At 39.3% G+C, this 21,596-nt stretch overlaps 1 protein-coding gene across 1 annotated transcript; it reads right to left on the bottom strand.

Annotated features, from left to right (window-relative positions):
• Nucleotides 1–15,410: 15,410 nt before the first annotated feature.
• On the bottom strand, nt 15,411–18,039 carry LOC310943551 (vascular cell adhesion protein 1-like). Its single transcript, XM_083909152.1, has 5 exons — nt 17,884–18,039; nt 17,380–17,646; nt 16,337–16,666; nt 15,862–16,116; nt 15,411–15,648 (listed from the first exon to the last, which is right to left on the bottom strand). Exons 1-5 carry the CDS (start codon nt 17,948–17,950, stop codon nt 15,497–15,499), a joined length of 1,071 nt encoding a protein of 356 aa, XP_083765278.1. The 5' UTR covers nt 17,951–18,039; the 3' UTR covers nt 15,411–15,496.
• Nucleotides 18,040–21,596: the final 3,557 nt, after the last annotated feature.

Here is a 21,596-nt window from a genome sequence, read left to right as displayed (position 1 = left end):
GTCGTTATCCAAGTCAACATCCGACAAAATAATTGTAAATATCTAGTGTTTGTCAGAATATAAATGTTAGATATTTACAATTATTTTGTCGGATGTCGACGGGGAATACTTGGATAACGACTTCTGGACTTCTGGTCTGTCACTCCCAAACTCAGTAGCCAATCAGCAGGCAGCTTACTCAGGCCTGTCCGCAAACAAAAAACCATGGTGCAAAGAACAAACCAAGGAGTGCAAAAAAGAAAGTGTAAAAAAGTGTATTTTCAAATAATAAAATACAATATTTTTGAATGATTAAATAATTTTTTTCTTCTTCTTAAAAAAGTGCTGATTGAAAATATTAACAGAAATCTAATTCCATAATATTTGTACTTTTACTCAAGTATCCCTTGGAGGTACTTCATACAAGACTGGATGCAATGACATTGTCCTTGCCTGACATGTGACCACACCCCCATTTGCAGGATTTGCTATTAAAAATATATATGAAGACATGAATTATTTCTTTGACGCCGAGTGGAAGGCCAAATGACGGCAAGTTACATTTATGTAAAATCGAAACTTCATACCACCGTGGTGCTGAAGATGCTGTATGTCTGTATCTGTGTGTGTGTGAGTGAGTGTGTGTGTGTGTGTGTGTGTAAATGTAAACAGTAGCCCCTTGCTGACACAGCACCTCTCCAGGAACTTGGGAGTGTGTGTGCGCCCTGGCCTCTGCTCCCCACAGATATGCTTCCTTTCAGAGAGACTGTGGAAATAAGCAGCAGAGACCTTAGACTCTTAGACTCTGTGTGTGCGTGCGTGCGTGTGTGTGTGTGAAAATTGATGTCTTCCTTCATATGAATTTTGGTACGACTTTATCAGCTTAAAAGCTTTTGGTATGTAAAGTTCTCCTTGTGTAAATCCCTCACACACTCACTCACGTTTAATGGGGTCATCGTGTAGGGGGGAGTGATGTTCTTCACCAGCAGACCTACAAATACAGAAGATATCATCAGTGAAAGTCCACACACACCTTTGTGTTCACAGTTTACACACACACAAGTTATCACAGAGCACATGACAGGACAAAAAAAACATTTCCTGGGTAATATTTATATTTCGTCACTAAAGTAAGTATTGCAGTTTCTTATGTAGTTGAGTGAAATAAAAACTTGTTTAAGGAAACACAAAGCACACAGGTTTGATGTTAGCAAATGCATTTTGAAGACAAAAGCTTCAACAGCGGGTTATTTATTAATGTATAACATGTCATTAACATTTAACCACAGGATGCAAGTAACTGCTGAATAAAGCAGCCCCTGCTCACAGTTAACACTAGGAAGTTGTTTTTTTCAAATTGAAAATTAAAAAAAACTGATTACGACTGTAGGGAGCGTAAGTCACAGGCTCATCCACTAAATATTAAGTAAATAACAGTTATATTACCATGATATAGAGTACTGCTATATCTATATATATACTGGGTAGGAATCATCTCCACGATACGATATTATCACAATATTGTGATACAGAAAATATTTGCGATATACTCGCGCACACAGCTCTAGTGAGAGTGAGCACTTGGCACCATCTGGTGGACAGAAACATCAATAGATTGTTTTATGATAATCCATAAAAAAGTGTAATCTTTATTTGTAATATCAGTGAAAAAATGATAGACTAAGGAAGAAAAAAAAAACCTCATTCTGATTATCTGAAACTTAATTCAAAATATCTGAAAAGGACAATGAGGATATCTTCAACTGAAGATCATTAAAGATTGTAGATATCTGAGCGCTCTGCAATTCAGTTACAGATATTTGCAAATCGATATTGAATTGCCGATATCGATAATGACAAACCCCATACACATGAATGGCAAAAGTGACGCCATTTTAACCAGTAAAAACTGAATTATAGATATCTGTAACCGTAGTTTTGACTAGTAAGAATGAAGTTGCAGATATCGGTAGTGAATATCCTGTCTATCGATCCTTAGTTCTGTCAAGCTGTCTGGTCTCTGGTAGACCGTCAGAGTGAGTGAGTAAGTGCACAGTAAGTTTAGAAATAGTCAAAATCTATAAGTTCTCACCATTGTTTGATGACGATCAATTGATAACTGATTAGCTGACAGATCATTTTGTCTCCAAAGGCAAAATGTTTACATTATGTAAGTGGAATGTGAATCGGGCGATAAGTTAAATGTCGTGTTCTATCTTTGTGCTCTGCTCCGCGCTGAAGCCAGAGCTGCGTGATCAATGGTATTGATGAAAAGATGCTAATAGCTGATGCTAATAGGGCCAGTGTGACTAATAGACCAGGAGGAGCATTGATCTGCAGAGTTAGCATCTAATGCTAAAACAGCTGATTCAACCGCAGAGTTGGAGTAAAAGTGCCAACCTTTGCTTGGTGTGTGTGTGTGTGTGTGTGTGTGTGTGTGTGTGTGTGTGTGTGTGTGTGTGTGTGTGTGTGTGTGTGTGTGTGTGTGTGTGTGTGTGTGTTTGTTGTTGTTCCAGGTATTCAGAGAATAAGCAAAAGTAAACAATTTTGTACACAGCTGATTTCACAGTCAAACTTATATTCACAAAAACACTGAGTCACTCGGACGCTTGACTTGCATAATAAGAAAACTGAGTGCACTGAGCATTGATGCTGAGCTTTGTTTGTCACTATTAATGCAAAATATACACTGATCCATTATACTTTTCTCTAGCAACTCTATATGACAACACAGAGACTGCATGAATACAAATCTAACTTATCAAAGGTGTAGTTTTAACTTCAACATGTGCATGTACGATTTACATCACGACAAAACTTGTAGGAAATTTGATCCACAAATTTGTCTTTACAACCATTAGTACACATTTAAGGAACTTCCAGAAGAAGCTCATGGGAATCGCTTTAAGCATTGGCAGGAAGTGTATAATAGTGACCTGGAAGTCTGATTCCCATCTTTCTATAACGGTATCAAAAAAAATCACATAGCCTATAATCTGTGAAATTAATACAATACCTTTCTGAGTTCAGTTGGTGTCCTGCCACAGTCCAAAAACATGCAGATTTGGGGGATGAGGCAAATTGGACCTAAATAGTTCGTGAGTGTGAGAGTGGATGGTTGTTTTATCTCCATGTGTCCCTGTGATGACCTGTCCAGGGTGTACCGCACCTTTCACCCCATATCAGCTGAGATTGTCACCAGCGACCCTCGTGTGGAGGATAAAGCGGTAGAAGATGAGTGAGTGCACTGCGAAGCAGCCATTTATGTTTTTAAACGCTCTGTTACTTCCCACAGATTTAAGGTCTAAATAGTTTATTGTGGAAAACGACACAACGTGCATTTTTTTTTGTGTGTTTATTCTATCGTGATGCATACAATCATCAAGTTTCAACATTTCAAGCAACAAAAGAAGAAGCTATTTGAATGTTCAATTGTATTATTAGTAGAATATTCAAAACTCCAGCGCATGAGAGCTAGTGAAAGTAATGCAGGGTTCACAGCATGTTGATCTAAAAGGACCCAATACTTGCTGCTGTTGCCACCTTGTGTTAATATATACTGTACATATACATATACATATACATATACATATACATATACATATACATATACATCAAATCCACAATTGGGTAGTCATTTGTTTTTCTTACCACAATCATTGGTTTTTTACTTCTGTGGGATTTTCACATTAATTGACTGACTTTTTACAATCGAGTGAAAAATCAAATAGTTGAACAAACATGAAGCATGTGACACGATTTACGTTTGTTGGTTAGTTTTAACTGGATTTAATTAAGGACTGAGATATGAAATAAGTTCATGTGTGTGTGCTGAGTTTGAAAACAGGCTGTAACTGAAGGTCACTCACAGTATTTTAACAGGAGAAACAGTCAAGTACAATCCCAAAACAAAATGAAAAATGATGAAGCAAACTTCAAATTTCAATATTTGAAAAGCATGCATGTCACAAACATTACAAAATGAGATTCCACCATTCTAATGCTTCAGTAGTAAGCAGTAAGCACCAACAGCCATGTGTTACTTTGGGGGCATTTGATTATTGACATAATTTTTCTTCTTTTCCTTTCGGCTGCTCCCTTCAGGAGTCACCACAGCGAATCATCCTCCTCCATCCATGCCAACCATGTCCTACGTATCCTCCTCTCTCACACCAACTAACTTCATGTCACTCTTTCACTACATAGCATAAATCTTCTCTTTGGTCTTCCTCTAGACCTCGTGCCTGGCAGTTCCAACCCCAGCATCCTTCTACCAATATATTCACTATCTCTCCTCTGTACATGACCAAACCATCTCACTCAATAAGTCCCTACTCTCAGTCGCTCCTAGTCTCAGTGCTTCTGAACACGCCTTCCTCCTCTCCTCCTTCGACTTCCACCCACACTAGCCCAATTTCCACTGTTACCCTCTAGGTTATCGGCACCAATGGCGGTCGTTAACCCGGACCTTGACCGATGCGGTATTAAAGTCGTAGGTTAGATTCGCATATTTGGATTTGGCGCAAGTTTTACGCCGGATGTCCTTCCTGACACAACCCTCTGCATTTCTCCGGGCTTGGGACCGGCTCAAAAAGACACTTGTTTCCCCCTAAGGCTGCATTTGATTATTGACAGACTTTTGTCTTTGTTTGAATAAATAATAAATCACAGCAGAGAATAAAAGCAGCACACCACACATTATAAAGCCGTGCGTCAGTGTGATGCCTGTACTGCTATTCGGGGCGACTGTTGTCTTTGTGGTGGTTGCTTTTGTTGAAGTTGTGCTTGTTTGTGGAGTTCTGGTTACCTCCAAACCTGCGGACAAACAGAAAGTTGAAATGTGGTGGGACAATTTGTGTTTTTTATCTATATAATTTTGATTAATTATCATATGGAGCTCTAAAAAAGACACTTAAAATAAATATATACTGTATATCTTCACTCAATAGGCTGTCTCAGTGTTTCCCAAACTTTCTACATGGGGTCTAACCATCATGAGCCAAATCACTATTTAAACGGCAAATTTGTGCATCATGTGGTGACTCATTTACAGTCATATCTATAAAAAAAAACCTCTGTGGGTCCCAACCCAGTCTTTGGGAATCACCGGGCTATAACTGAGATAAAAAACTTGTATTAGTATTAATGTTTTTACATAACTTATTGTTGTTTATTTGGCAAATAACAAACTGAATTCAGCTTTTTTTTTATATATATACATCCAGCATAACATTCAACCACTAAAACATTTTTTTCTGTTCAGGAACGCAAGTAGGGGCAGCTGTGGCTTAATGGTTAGGGCTTCGAGCTCGAGACCGGAAGGTAGCCGGTTCAATCCCCGACCAGTCCGCAGCTGAAGTGCTGTTGAGCAAGGCACCTAACCCCCTCACTGCTCCCCGAGCGCCGCTCACTGGCATGGCAGCTCACTGCGCTGGGTTACATGTTCTACACCTCACTGTGTGCTGTGTGTGTTCACTAACTCACTGCAGAATTGAATTTCCCCTTGCGGGACTTAAAGGGTTCTTAATCTTAATCTAATCTTAAGTAAATAACTATATATATATAATGTGCTTCACTATTTTTTTTCAGATTTGTTTTATAAAATAGTAAATAATGAAAATTACAGAAAGATACAAACATTATTTTGGATAATTACCAATGCTGTTAATTCAGGGCAGCTGTTGCTTTGGGTAGTGGTCTAATAAATTAGTTAAGCACTGTATATGTTTTTCAAAAATGTTAAATGTTGATTTGAGAAACTAAGAAGCAGATTTAACATATGGTAAGTCCATGTTTTGACTTAAGATAGGGAAACTATAAGTAGACAGTACAAGACAAATGAAACACAAATAGTGAGAATAAATGCATGCTGCTGAAACTCAGTGTACACTCACTGTGGACTGTGGCAGTAATGTTTTGAGATTTCACCACTGGGGGGTGCTGTGGTCCTTCAGGTCCCAGTTCCAGAACGCCTTCACACCAGAACTGAACTCCATCATCTTCTTCAGTGGCAATAAAGTTGTGAGTGAAGACCTCAGTCACTGGTATCAAATGTGAGTTGTTTAAGTGTAGTTGACCCAGAGACGTCCGCTCTCTGTAGAAGGTCACGACGAGGTTTGCGGCCGGAGCAAAGTTGTGCACTTCACACTGCAGAGTGTACTGATGACCCTCGAACATCGGGCCTGAGTGATTTGTAAAGCTGATGGACACACTGTCTGGAGGCTCTGTGCAGAAACAAACAATCACACAACAGTTAGGTTTCAATTGAAGTATTTAACATCGTCTTTATCTGTGTTTTTCATCCACTGCTGCAAAGTGAATAATAGGAGTTATCGAATGTGGGAGTTTTCTGCCTCAAAATCACTTGATCTCATCCATGAGGGTAATATTTGACAGGTTCTACCTCTTATTGACTTATTCATATGTACCTGTTGGAATACACTTAAAAGGCCAATGCAACCCATACAGTGTACTTTCCACAGTGGTGCAAAGTAAACATTGACTCACGTTAATTGTGTTGGGTTAATTTTTTTTAATAAAAAATAAAGTAAAAAATCAGGTAATGGAAACTCTGGCAGTGAATGACGAGGACATGTGAATTGGCGTTAATTAAAGTCCCTGATTGAATGACCTTTGACCCATTTGGACTGATACATTATGTGTTTACATACTTTATTTTGTCGTAAAGTAATTTTTACTCCGAGTACATTTTTAGACCAGTACTTACTAGTACTTAAGTAACACTTCTTGGTAACACTAATGGTTCCAGTAAGAACCATTTTGATTCAGAGAACCCTTTAAAACCCCTTTCTTGAATAAAGGGTTCTTGGTGAAACCCTTTTAATACATTTTTTTTTCATAAAAATCATTTTATACCTCACTGTGTTCTTTAAACCTGTTCAGATACCCTTGAAAAGCCAATACGACCCATAAAGTGTACATTTCTTCTTGATAGCAATTTTGAGTCAATCTTTGATTTTGTCGTGAACTTACTTATACGTGTATTACAAATGCCATGTATATATATATATATATACGTCATACACAGTATATTCAAAATAACTAAAATGATCCCCCAATTTACTGTTTGTTTGTTGGCAAGATTTAATATTGTTAATTTCAAAAAGTCGTAAAACAGTTCCTTTAAGGATGATTTGTTTCTTTAATAACTTCTTATATTGCCATATATGTTAACAATAATAATAACAATAATACATTTAACTTGGCACTTGTGTCTATATATATAGTGCATTCATACATACATGTGTGTGTATATACATATATATATATAGATATAGATATATTGTGTCTTCATATTTACTTCAATGTATGCATATATAAGGTGTGTCTACTATTTGTACATTTACTTCCCTTCTAATCTCTTAATCTGCATGCACAGAAACAGTCAGAAGCGGGTGAACTTACTGTAAACGGTCACAGGCAGAGCAGTGCAGCACGGGTGGTCAGACAGGTCATAGTAGGCGCACAGGATGGTTGTGCCCCACAAGGTCATTCTGTCCACGCTCCACAAAAGCACGGTTTTATTCCCCGTGGAGTTTCCGAGTAGAGCTTCCACACGGAAGAGTCTGCTCCGACAAGTGTGACACAGAGAGCACACTGCTGAGGCCGGCTCACCGTGCTTCACCACCAGTCTTGACGGACTAAATTCTGATCTGTGTTCACAGTTCATATCTGTGAAACACACACACACACACACACACACACAGAGAAAAAAGCTTTGAATTAATTACACTTGATTTCTATGGACAGATGGACATATAGATAGATTTTATATATTTTTGGGGATTATAGATGAAAAAGTGTCCACTCACCACAGCCGAGGACATGGAAACCACACAGCAGGCTCATTAAAGACACCACCGACGGAATGAAAGACATCTTTCCCACTTATTCTATTCAGAGAGACGAGAGAAAGTCATAAAACATAAAAGAAAAAGGCGTCTGGAGTGAACGCTGAACGAGCTCACAGTGTGTACACACTCAGAGGAAACAGTGTTGGCAGCGCTGCTGCCACCAGAAAGTATCTTGTGAGCGCCAGACACTTTCTCAAGATAAGAAAGAAAAGAAGTTGTTGGGAGGCCTGTGATCACATGCAGCCAAAACTTGTAATCAGATCTCAAATGAAGAAACATGAGCAAACATAAAAAAACAAACACCCAAAATCCAAAGCTATACTCATTTTCTACTGCTGGATGCTTTTTAGCGATACTTACATCAACTGTTGTTCAGGAGGTAGAGCAGGTCGTCCAACTGGAAGGTTGGTGGTTCTAATCCCACTCCTCCAGTCTGTGACGTCATATCGTAGTGTCCTTAGGCAAGACACTAAACCCAATGGGTGTCTCACTGGGTGTATGAATATAGTCTTGCTAAAGTCATAAATATTTGTGAAATGATCCATTATTGCATTTTCAAAAATAGAATAAAGGTTTCACAAATCAGACACTGTGTTTTTATGAATCTTCAGGTTCTGTAGATTCATCCAGTCCAGATTTGAGAAGTCCAGATACAGTGTTATTTGATCTGGACCTGGTCTAGTGAGGTCTAGGTATTAAACCAAAACGGTGAAATCTCCCCTTTAGCATTTTCACAAATAAAATAAAGGTTTCACAAATACAATAGTGGGTGTCAGGCAAAAAGACCTAAAATGTCTAAAATGTTTTTACATCAAGAAGTTTCACCAAAAAAACAGATAATCAGTGTACAAACAGTCTTACTGCACATTAAGTTCATTTCCCCTTAACTTTGCCCTTAAGTGCCGAATCAGAAGCTGGAGAATCGGTGTCTAACTTCAGCTTCGTAAACAACCGAAATGCAGTGGACGCCCTCACAGACATCATGCCCACATGCTTTCTTATCTATTGCACCAGAAAGTACAGTATCTTATGTGCATGAGGAACTAGCATGCTCAGTGGTCATGTTTCAGAATTAGACTAGTGTGACAGCTTGTTTACCAACGAAACCTTAGTCCACTGCTCATAGTCTATGAGAGAAGTAATCCCAGATTTTGGGGCTGTGCAGGGACACTGACCCTCAGACTTCAGACCTGGACTCAACAGCCACTTCAGGTGATCCGATCACAAACACAACGCTCCAACATGAACGGATGAACCAGGTCCAAACACCAAGCATGAGCACAACCGTGAGACACTGACTCACTTAAGACTTAAGCCCCTTTTCCACCTATTGTCCCAGCTCGCCAACTCAGTGTGTGCGGAGTCATCACAGCACGGCTGCATGAAACTGTTGTTTTCAGTGTAACTGAATCATTAGAATCAGTTAATTCAAATATTTGTTCGGCACTTCCTCCATGACCGGGAGCACGGTCACTGGACTGAAATACAGCGGCAGGGTTTGTGATGCGGGTCATTTCCCTGGTAAATGTTGGCGAGTAACCTGGTCAGAGCAGACACTACTATAAAAGTATCAGGTACCAGGTTCTATCGCGACTGGAAACGCAAACTAGTCGGGCCGTGTCGTGGCGAGTCGGTGGAAACACGCCATTAATGTTTACCACACACCAATTTATCTATTTCTGATGTTGATCTTTAGAATATATATATATATATATATATATATATATATATATATATATATATATATATATATATATATATATATATATATATATATTCTAATGTATATGTATATATTTTGGTTTTTTTTAAGTTTCTATTTTGAAAAAACACCAGTTTGTGTTATTTGTGTACAGTTTATTTTTGTAACTTCTGGGAGAAAAAGGCAGCTAGCCTAAGCTTTTATTCATGCAAGTTATTATTTTGTACAGTAAGTAAGTTTTTATTTGTTTTGAATGAATAAATGTTAACTTTTGTCTTAAGTTTGCCTTTGTGTGATCACATTATCACATTATCTTACGCAAACTGTATTGTTTTGATGCCATAATTTGCCTTAACACACTATGCATTGTATCAGCTTTTCATTCGAGAATCGTATGAATCGAATCGGTTGAATCGCAAATCGATTTTGAATCGAATCGTGAGCCATCGAAAGATTCACATCCCTATTAGATATTGTATATCAAAAACTGTGTAAACTAAATACTAACCACATGGAAAAAAAACTTTGTCAAATAAACATCAGAATACATTTTTTTATTTTAATTAGGGCTGTCAAAGTTAATGCGTTAATCTTTATGATTAATACAGTGTGTGTATAAAATCATTTTAACGCAGTTTCGCTTACTTCTGGTGTGAGCTGACCTCTGATATGGAAGCTAAGCACAGTAACTTGAGACGGAGAGATTGTAGCTGAAGATGGAGAGAGGAGAGGGATTGTTGGATGAAAGGTTTCATTTTAAGAAGTTTTATGACAATAAACTATCTGGGTGTCAATTTATTGACAATGACTGGAAGTTGTGATCCTTTGCCTCCACTGTCAAAAAAACAGAAACGCGACTTAGACCTGAGCAGAGGATTTCCTCCACATCGTTAACGTGTGGAAAGTAAGAGGCAAACTAACCAGGCACCGATAGTGTCTGTAATATGCTGTGAAGTGAGCAGCTACTTGAATGATAAAAGGCTAATGTTGATTCCTCATCAGCCTTCAGTCACGGGATCAACATCACACTCACATCTACACTGACAGTCAATTCTCCAGTCTCCAGTTAACTTAACATCATTGTATGATCATTGTATTATTATCATATTATAAAATGATCTTTCCTTACACAGAGCATTTAGGCTGCTTTTTTCCATTGCTATGTTTAAACGTTTATACAGGGGCTATTAGAATGTGCAATATAGACTTTCTTCTACCCCTTTGTTCAGCACAACCTATAAGCAATCTGATTTTAAATAATAATATTAACAATAATAATAATGATTTTCACAAACTATTTAAACACACCTGAATGAAAAGTGCATGAAAAATTTTTAAAACCAGAATGTACGCTTGGCACATTTTTATACACAAATAAAAGAATAATGGTACTTTATGTGACTTCTGCACAATTATCACTACTCCTGTTTTTTGTTTATTTTGGGAAATGCATCATAAAAATTAATCATAACTTTGACTCAAGAACACATAAGCAGATGAAAAAAATAAAATTTTCTGGCCTATAATCACACACCCCTATGATGTCCATATAAGGAGTTGTGCATTATTCCCACTACAATTTACCAACTGGGGCCCACGGTTGGTGTAGTGGTTAGCACTCTTGCCTTTGCAGCGGGGTTCGAGCCCCGTTTGGAACAACTTCGGAACAAGGGCCTTTCTGCAAGGAGTTTGCATGTTCTCCCCGTGTGTGCGTGGGTTTTCTCCGGGTTCTCCGGCTTCCTCCCACAGTCCAAAAACATGCGATATGGGGATTAGGTGAATTTGTCACTCTAAATTGACCGTAGGTGTGAGAGTGTGAGTGAATGGTTGTGTGTCTCTATATGTGGCCCTGCGATGGACTGGCCAACTGTCCAGGGTGTACCCCGCCTATCGCCCTATGTCAGCTGAGATAGGCACAGCACCCCCCGCGACCCTCTGGTGGAGGATAAAGCGGTAGATAATGGATGGATGGATGGAATTTACCAACTGAATACCAACAAATCTGTCCAGTGTGAGCACTAATAGTTCAACAAATTTGATCTTATGGCAAACACATCATCTACTTTCTAACATATTCCAGTGTCTCGTGCAGAAACCTTGACTTGTAAAGTCAATGTAGTGGAGCAAAAGTAAGCCCCAGAAATGAAGCACAGCACACACATGAAGACAAATACAGCATTAGAAGTCACGTAAAATGTTCCTAGTCATGTTTCAGCATCTACTACAGAGGATGTTAGGTCTCCACTGGCTGCTTGGCTTCTTCCTGTATCAGTTATATAATGAAATCATTCAGATGGTTTTCTAATTAGCCGCGGTGTTTTCCTATGATCCGTCACTGCTCATAAAATCAGCGGATAAGACCCCTCCCTCTGGTTCCATTAAGACTCAGCCTTTTCTTTTTCATTCACTCTAAAAAAATATATATTTATGATTGACACTATCTGCTCCGTCATGAACTCCTGTGTTTACTTGTCTTGTTCAAACCTGAAACAGGAAAGGAACATACAAACAGACTGTGAGGATAACATGATCCCGTATGAGCACAGGTAAATAATGATAACTGAGAGTAGAGTGGTGAACGTGGACTTTGCCCACTAATCACAGGAGCAGAGGGATAGAAATCCTCAGGAAGCTGAGGAATGTGAGCCTACAGTTATGAACTCGGATGTTTCCACATGATTGTGAACACCCAACTTCCTCTGCTTCTTCAGCATGAAGGAACAAACTTCCACTTGTGCTCTTTCAGGTCCACAGATACAGGAGTAAAGTCCTGATGCTGATGATAATGTGGTGCTGATGTGCTAGTATTTCTGTATTTCTATCTGTGAAGCCACAATCAAAACGTAACTTCATGAAATATTTCCCGTTCCTCATCTGGACGCAGGTTGCAGCTGAACATCTGAGATTAAGATTGAATGATAATAACAGCTTTATTCTTCAGTTTGGCCGTAATTTTTAAATACATTTCGGCTTCTTAAATGTCTACAAATTTTGAAATTGTGAACACAACATGACGTGATAGGATGTAGGTAGGTAGATGAAGCTGCTGTCATGAGATGATGTATTTATTCACATACTGTACATCGTGGTACCACTGATGTCACAGCTTTCATGTTGATGTATAGAAAATACATCTAAAATATGTCAGATGTGAGCAAGGTTATTATAGTTAAAGGTGCATTATGTAATAAATCTAAAGCAATTGGCCATAAAAATCCTCCTAATATGTCACAGAGACTCAGGAATAATGTTCATATAACAAACTGAACTCACCAACAACAACAGTACAGACAAAATATTTAAATTAAAAAAAATATTTTGCAGACTGCAAATCACCTACCGCCTTCTACCAATCATTGCAGTCAGTAGAGTCTCAGCTGCCGAGCAACCACGGGTTGCCAGTTACGTCAGAAAACGAAACCTAAAAGACCTTGGTATTTTGAATTTGAATGTAGTAACCGTTTTTGGCCACATTCTTACATATGGCACCTTTAACAAAAACTGAAATTGAACAAAACATTTTCATTAAGTGAAATGAAAATAAATTAATTATTCATTATTCATTATTAAAGCATCAGAAACAGTCTTGATTTTTGTTGACCGACTCAACTTCTTGAGGCCTGATCTTCAAAAGCCTGATTACCTTCATGATGTGAATCCTGGTCCAGTCAGATCAGGCGAATGCTTTCATGGTAGAGATTCATTCCAGAAACGTTCGTTGGGTAAGACCCGACAGAGCTGCAGGCAGCAGCTGATGGAGGGCTCATAAAACACAGTGTCTGGAGCCTCAATCTTCTTCTCTGTCTCAGCTCTGACCTGATGCACAGAGCGAGAGAACAGTGAAGGTTTTGGTCAATTTGACCATAGCTTTTTCGGTCACGCAGCCCAGCTCTATCAGTGCCTGCAGAGGAGAGAGGGAGCATAAAACATTAGGATTCAAAGGACATGTTTGTAAAAGCCCTTTTTTCTTTTGCTCATCACTCTGTTGTAAAGATGGATGCTGCCATCTTGCACCAATGACATCATTTGGAGCCACAGAATTAAGTTCTGTGATTACATAGTGAGACAAAAGGAGGGGACAGAGTACAACATACAGTATATGATGCGTTTTCATCATAGTACAGTCCAGTTTAGTACAGTACGGTACATGGTAAGGCCTTGGGTCAGGCTAGCTTTTTGCCTGAGATCAGTAGGTTTAATTTACTAGGCGTGGTGTGGGCTGTGTCTGATGGCCACGTGGGCATGATACGTGGATGACAACAACTTGAGACACAACGCACAACAACCGATGACATCCAGCAGCCCTTTTTTTTCTCCCCCTACTCGATTTGTGCAAGCTCTGTACGAGAAAAGACTGTGGACGTTGAAGAAACACAGATTGTTGTGGGTTGAGCCATTCTAGCTCCACCCTGACCGTACCATTTTTCCCTGGCACCCCAAGGGAAGGGTGCCAAAAAATGTAAGGGAAGGACCAGATTATTTTGGTACTATTCCCTAATGGAAACACAAATAAAACCGTACCAAACTGAAGCATTCAATTCATTTCTGTTTACCTGCACGAGTTCCAGCACTGCCATTGGCTGCAGCACATCTTTGTAATGTCCCACCAGTGACTGCTGTGTGAGCCCAGGTCGGGACATGATGTGGTAAAGAAGGGCCTCCAGCATGCCCTTACACACCAGGCGGTTCAGCTTCCCGTCCACCATACGCCATGGCCGACTAAGGAAACTGATATTTTCTGATAGAGTTGTTGACGGTGGAAAAGGAAAGAAGGAAGAGATTACACACGGGAAAAGGAGAAACAGTTAACTGCAGTAAAATGATGAAAATTACTGTACTTACTCAACATCACATATTCCTGTTGGGATACAATGAGAGATCTAATGAAAGTAATGCAGGGTTCACAGCATGTTGATCTAAGAGGACCCAATACTTGCTGTTGCTGCCACCTTGTGTTAATATTTACGTATACATAAATCCACAATTGGGTAGTCATTTGTTTTTCTTACCAAAGCGATCATTGGTTTTTCACTTCTGTTTTTTTTTACATAATTACAAATAGTCACATTAATTGACTGACTTTTTTACAATCAAGTGAATAATCAAATAATTGAACAAACATGATGCATGTGACACGACTCATGTTTGTTGGTTAGTTTTAAAGGTGAAGTAAGTAGTTTATAGTGCCATCTAGAGGAGAGGCTGAAATGTACAACAAAGAACTGCTCCTCTGCTCACCCCCTCCCTTCCCTGAGCGCTACGGTATCCGCAGCTGGTCAAATGTCGTCCTCGTCGTCTTTCTCCGTGTCAGCAGATGAGGTTCGTGAGGCGAGGGAGAGGGCGAGCTACCGCGACCGTAGCAGACGAATCGGAGAGAGTGGAGGCGGGACTTCCTGCTACAAGTAAAGAGACGCTTGATTTGTTCTCTCGCGTTTGTCCTTACAGGCTCCGGTAGAAACATGGCGTCTCGCTGCTAACAGTGGCTATGCAACCGCGGCCCGCGACCATGTTATTTTACATGACTTTTTGAAACACTACCAAAATGAAACAAAAACTATTATACAGCAACTAGACAATGCAGGAGCACATAATATGTATAAAAAAGTGGATTTTGGGTTATATAAACCCATAAATACTACACAGTGTCCCTTTAACTGTATTTAATTAAGGACTGAAATATGAAATAAGTTCATACGTGTGCTGAGTTTGAAAACAGGCTGAACTTGTCAATCTGTCTCAGTAACTGAAGGTCACTCACAACATGTTTACAAGAGAGACTTAAAACAGTCAAAATGATAAATGATAATGCATGTGACAAACATTACAAAATGAGTTTCCAACAGTTTAATGCTTCAGTAGTTACTCGGTCATTTACTGTAAATACAGGCGTTTGATTACATGTTATTGACATACATGTGTCTTAACTTGTTTGAGTATGAAGTCAAATCACAGCAGAGAATAAAAGCAGCACACACATTATAAAGCTGTGTGTCAGTGTGATGCCTGTGCTGCTATTCGGGGCGACTGTTGTCTTTGTGGTGGTTGCTTTTGTTGAAGTTGTGCTTGTTTGTGACGTGCTGGTTAACTCCAAACCTGCGGACAAATAGAAAGTTGACATGTGGTGGAACAAATTGTATTTTTTGTTATATATATAATTTTGATTCATTATCAGGATTGTGTCACCACTAGTGGCAGCTTCTTAACATTATCCTCTTTAGATTGTGGGTGGCATAGCATATTGAGCTCTAAAAAAAGACACTTAATCAGAGAAGAAAGAAAGTGAATGGTTTTACGTCTGAACCTCACCTTTGACGACCACCTTAAATGAAACATTGTAGGCTCCCACGTCATTGCTGACATGACACACGTACAGGCCTTCATCCTTGGAAGTAATAGAGTTGATGACGAGGCGGTCGACAGTGATGATGGATTGCGGCAGCTGCCAGTGCCACCGGTATGAGGGGCTGGGGTTTCCCACAGCAGAGCAGTTCAGCTGCAGAGAGTCTCCCTCGGTGACGATGATGGGACCAGGACGCGGTGACTCCACCTGCCGAGGCTTATCTGTGAGGTGATTGAGACAGAGAGGAAGAGACATCACCTGTCCTCAGTGCATACATTACAGAAAAAACTATTGAAGGATTAGTAAACTGTTGTCATTACAGATGTCATTAAATCCTGCCAAACTATGAACAATTTTAAGCCTTCTCCCTCTTCACAAATGTTTTGACTGGTAAAAGGGTAAACGTTTGGTGCATGCTGCTGAAACTCAGTGTACACTCACAGTGGACTGTGGCAGTAATGATTTGAGATTTCACCACTGGGAGGTGCTGTGGTCCTTCAGGTCCCAGTTCCAGAACGCCTTCACACCAGAACTGAACTCCATCATCTTCTTCAGTGGCAATAAAGTTGTGAGTGAAGACCTTAGTCACTGGTTTCAAATGTGAGCTGTTTAAGTGTAGTTGACCCAGAGACGTCCGCTCTCTATAGAAGGTCACGACGAGGTTTGCGGCCGGAGCAAAGTTGTGCACTTCACACTGCAGAGTGTACTGATGACCCTCGAACATCGGGCCTGAGTGATTTGTGAAGCTGATGGACACACTGTCTGGAGGCTCTGTGCAGAAACAAACAATCACACAACAGTTTCAATTGAAGTATTTCTACTTTAACATCATCTTTATCTGTGTTTTTCATCCACTGCTGCAAAGTGTATAGTGGACGTGGGTCCACAAAAAGTTGTATTTTGGTTTCATCTGACCACATGACATTCTCCCAATCCTCTTGTGGATCATCCATATGCTCTCTGGCAAACTTGTCAGACGGGCCTGGACATGTACTGGCTTAAGCAGGAGGACACGTCTGGCTCTGCAGGATTTGATTCCCTGTCGGCGTAGTGTGTTACTGATGGTAACCTTAGTTACTTTGGTCCCAGCTCTCTACAGGTCATTAACCAGGTCCCCCCACGTAGTTCTGGGAATTTTGCTCACCATTCTCATGATCATTTTGACCCCACAGGATGAGATCTTGCGTGGTATTGAGTTGAACTTTTGTTATTGACCAAATACTTATTTTCCACCATCATTTACAAATAAATCCTTTAAAAATCCTACAATGTGATTTCCAGGATTTTTTTTTCACACTCGGTCTCTCACATTTGAAGTGTACCTATGATGAAAATTACAGACCTCTGTCACCATTTTAAGTGGGAGAACTTGCACAATCGGTGGCTGACTAAATACTTTTTTGCCCCACTGTATATATATATATATTATATATGTCTACTATTGCACTGCATGCACAGAAACAGTCAGAAGCGGGTGAACTTACTGTAAACGGTCACAGGCAGAGCAGTGCAGCACGGGTGGTCAGACCGGTCATAGTAGGCGCACAGGATGGTTGTGCCCCACAAGGTCATTCTGTCCACGCTCCACAAACGCACGGTTTCATTCCCCGCGGAGTTTCCGAGTGAAGCTTCCACGAATAACTTTTTGCTCTGACAAGACTGACACAGAGAGCACACGGCTGAGGCCGGCTCACCGTGCTTCACCACCAGTCTTGACGGACTAACCTCTGTTCCATTTTCACAGTTCCTATCTGTGAAACACACACACAGAGAAAAAGGTGTGAACTAGTAACACTTAATTTCTATGGACAGATCATAACAAACTTAGCGTTCAAATATAAACAGTGACATCACTTTGTATTATACTGAAATGCCCTAAAGTTTGCAGAAGCATAGAGGTTTTGTTTTACAATTTATAATAACTGCATATACTTGATAAATAACCAGATTTTTTGGGGGGGGTTATAGATGAAAAAGTGTCCACTCACCACAGCCGAGGACATGGAAACCACACAGCAGGCTCATTAAAGACACCACCGACAGAATGAAAGACATCTTTCCAACTTATTCTATTCAGAGAGACGAGAGAAAGTCATAAAACATAAAAGAAAAAGGCGTCTGGAGTGAATGCTGAACGAGCTCACAGTGTGTACACACTGAGAGGAACAATGTTGGCAGCGCTGCTGTTATTTTGGAGGACAGACATCCTCCTCCAAAAGTGAAAGTGCTCCATTTAATAGTTTCAGATAAAAATCATTGACTAACATCCAGGTTTATAATTGTTTTGGATTTTCCATTACTTTTACTTTTTGTTTAGTTTTGACTTTTTGTTTTTAAATAAGTTTGGTTTTATTCACTTTTATGGCGGGTTTGCTTGTTTTAAATTTTTTGCAAATGCTTAGTTTGAATTCGTTTTAATGCTAAGTTTTTTGTATTTTTTTGTTTGTAATATGGAGTATGCAAGATGCAAAGATAATAAGTATTGTGTGTCATAAAAACCCAACAAAAGATGCCATTTTAAAAATGCATTAGGACACATGAACAACCATCTCTGAAACAAATATAACAGTCTACGAGAAAATGTTCATCACACTGCTGAGGTTGGATGCACAGATACACATAAATCATAATAATAACAATAACAAATAACCCTCATGAGACACATCACAGTGCTTGGGAGCGAGGAGTCTCAGGAGCTCAATCTCAACAATAAACCCAATAAAAGACGAGAGGTTTGATTCACTTAGATGAACCAACTCAACCCAATAACCAATAATATTGTCTATGTCCCACATTGAAAACAAAAACACATTTTATTATGAATGAAAATACAACAAAATTGCCGGCAGAGAAAAAAACAAATACATCTCATATGAACACAAACGGATTATGTATGAAATACATTTACAAAGACGAAATACTGCCGATGACATCTGCGTCCTGTTGCATCAGCTCAGGACGTGAACGACACCACGTTTACACAATATTACATGCTCGTCTGTGCACGTTTACTTCTGTATCTGTGGACCTGAAAGAGCACAAGTAGAAGTGTGTGCCTTCATGCTGAGGAAGCAGAGGAAGTTGGGTGTTCACAATCATGTGGAAACATCCGAGTTCATAACTGTAGGCTCACATTCCTCAGCTTCCTGAGGATTTCTATCCCTCTGCTCCTGTGATTAGTGGGCAAAGTCCACGTTCACCACTCTACTCTCAGTTATCATTATTTACCTGTGCTCATACGGGATCATGTTATCCTCACAGTCTGTTTGTATGTTCCTTTCCTGTTTCAGGTTTGAACAAGACAAGTAAACACAGGAGTTCATGACGGAGCAGATAGTGTCAATCATAAATATATATTTTTTAGAGTGAATGAAAAAGAAAAGGCTGAGTCTTAATGGAACCAGAGGGAGGGGTCTTATCCGCTGATTTTATGAGCAGTGAGGGATCATAGGAAAACACCACGGCTAATTAGAAAACCATCTGAATGATTTCATTATATAACTGAAACAGGAAGAAGCCAAGCAGCCAGTGGAGACCTAACATCCTCTGTAGTAGATGCTGAAACATGACTAGGAACATTTTAAGTGACTTCTAATGCTGTATTTGTCTTCATGTGTGATGTGCTTAATTTCTGGGGCTTACTTTTGCTCCACTACATTGACTTTACAAGTCAAGGTTTCTGCACGAGACACTGGTATATGTTAGAAAGTAGGGATAGACTGAAATATCGTCTGGGTCGATTATATTATGGGTCGAAAATATGATATTATTTTGAAGAAATCAGTTTATTTATTTAAAATGTCAGTTAACTTTATAGAGATGCTGCTGACCCCGGGAACTCCCTGCACTTTTTGTTTTTGTTTGAACTTAAAACAAAGTAAAATTACAGTTCAGTGATATTGAAATTTTGGAAAGCTTTATTTACTGTAGAAAAATGTAGGGAGCTATTTATTTATTTATAAGACATGCTGCTGAGCCTGTGAGCTTCCTGCACTATTTTGTTAGAATTTTAAAGAAGTCATATTATACCCTATTTCTCCAAGTGAACCTAGTTCCCTGGTGTCCTAATGAACATGTCTGTGACATGCTTTGGTCGAAATACCTCAAGGATGAAGCACCACAGCAGTTCAATCACCCTGCCAAAACAGCCCTGTTCAGAACGCTCGCTTTTGAGTGCCTGTCTCTTTAAATGCAAATGAGACACAGGAAACTACGTCAGCAGTTATCATTTGGAAAAGCCATCATTTGCCGACTCGAGTCGGCACATTGCCGTCATATACACAATGTAAATCCTCTGAGGATGGAAGTTTGCGTAGAACTCTGTGCTGCACTGTGCAGCCAAGAATATAACACTTGGTGGACTTCCGCTATTCCAAATATTATTGCCCTCAACTGCACTCTCGCGTTTTTTTAGGGACAAAGCGGAGCTCCGCAAGACAACAATTCCAGGAATGTATCATTGTGATGTACAAACAGTGTCAACATCGCGTGATTTATCTCCTGTCGTCATAGGGCCTCGAGAGTATTACAATGATTAGAAAGTTGATTTTGCATAATATGTCCCCTTTAAAACAAAGAACAAAGGCATTTAAATGTTAAAGTTAAGTGTTGGTGTTTGTATTATTCAAAATTTTGACACAAATATTTTCACCTTTAATGCAATTAAATGCATGAAAACCAGGGCTGTCAATAAATATATATATATATATATATATAAAAAACATAAAACTTTCTTCTAATGACAAAATTAGAATGAAAGCACAGTCAGCCACAGGGTAGGTGTCCAAATGGTAGTTGCCAGGCAGCTGCCAGCATATTATAGACACTATCAATGCCTGGTTAGTTTGCCTCTTACTTTCCACTCGTTGGCGATGTGGAGGAATTCAATTATTTTAGCACTTTGATCTCGGCTGTGTTAATCGCAAAGATTAATCTGTTAAAATCTGACAGCCCTAACTTAATTATTAAAACGTAATTTTTTATCCTGATGTTTATTTGACCAAGTTTTTTTCCATGCGGTTTGTATCTAGTTGCATCTCATATATTATATAGCTGTATCTTGTATATTAAGTACAGAATCTACTGCAAGTGCACTGCAGCGCAGACATAAAATACAGACCGAGACAAACTGTGTTACTCGATAAATGTTTATTTAAGACATTTTTGGCTTGTTACTAAAAACAAACAAACACAATCATCAAAGAAAAAAATGTCTGTATCATAGTTGTCCATCAATTACCAGCTGCCCTGATTTCTTAAGATTGACATAATTGATAAATTGGTATAGTAAATGGCATTTTCCAAGCGAGCTGATACTATGCATGACATCATCAGACAAGAGAAAGACGTCCGACACAAGAATCAAGCCGAACAATGCTGAACTGTAGGTCAGTTAAAAATACTTAATCCTGAAAACGTGAGCTTGTGTTTGGACCTGGTTCATCCGTTCATGTTAGAGCGTTGTGTTTGTGATCGGTTCACCTGAAGTGGCTGTTGAGTCCAGGTCTGAAGTCTGAGGGTCAGTGTCCCAGCACAACCCCAACATCTGGAATTACTTTTCTCATAGACTACGTGCAGTGGACTAAGGTTTCGTTGGTAATCAAGCTGTCACACTAGTCTAATTCCGAAAAGCTAAAGACAAAAAAAAATATATGTGATTTTGGCAAAAAAAAAACACAAAGAAAGCTCCATTCTGTAAAAC

This window comes from Microchirus variegatus, assembly GCF_963457635.1.
Source record: "Microchirus variegatus genome assembly, chromosome: 23".
NCBI lineage: Eukaryota > Metazoa > Chordata > Actinopteri > Pleuronectiformes > Soleidae > Microchirus > Microchirus variegatus.
This window is presented reverse-complemented; position numbering and strand designations above follow the sequence as displayed.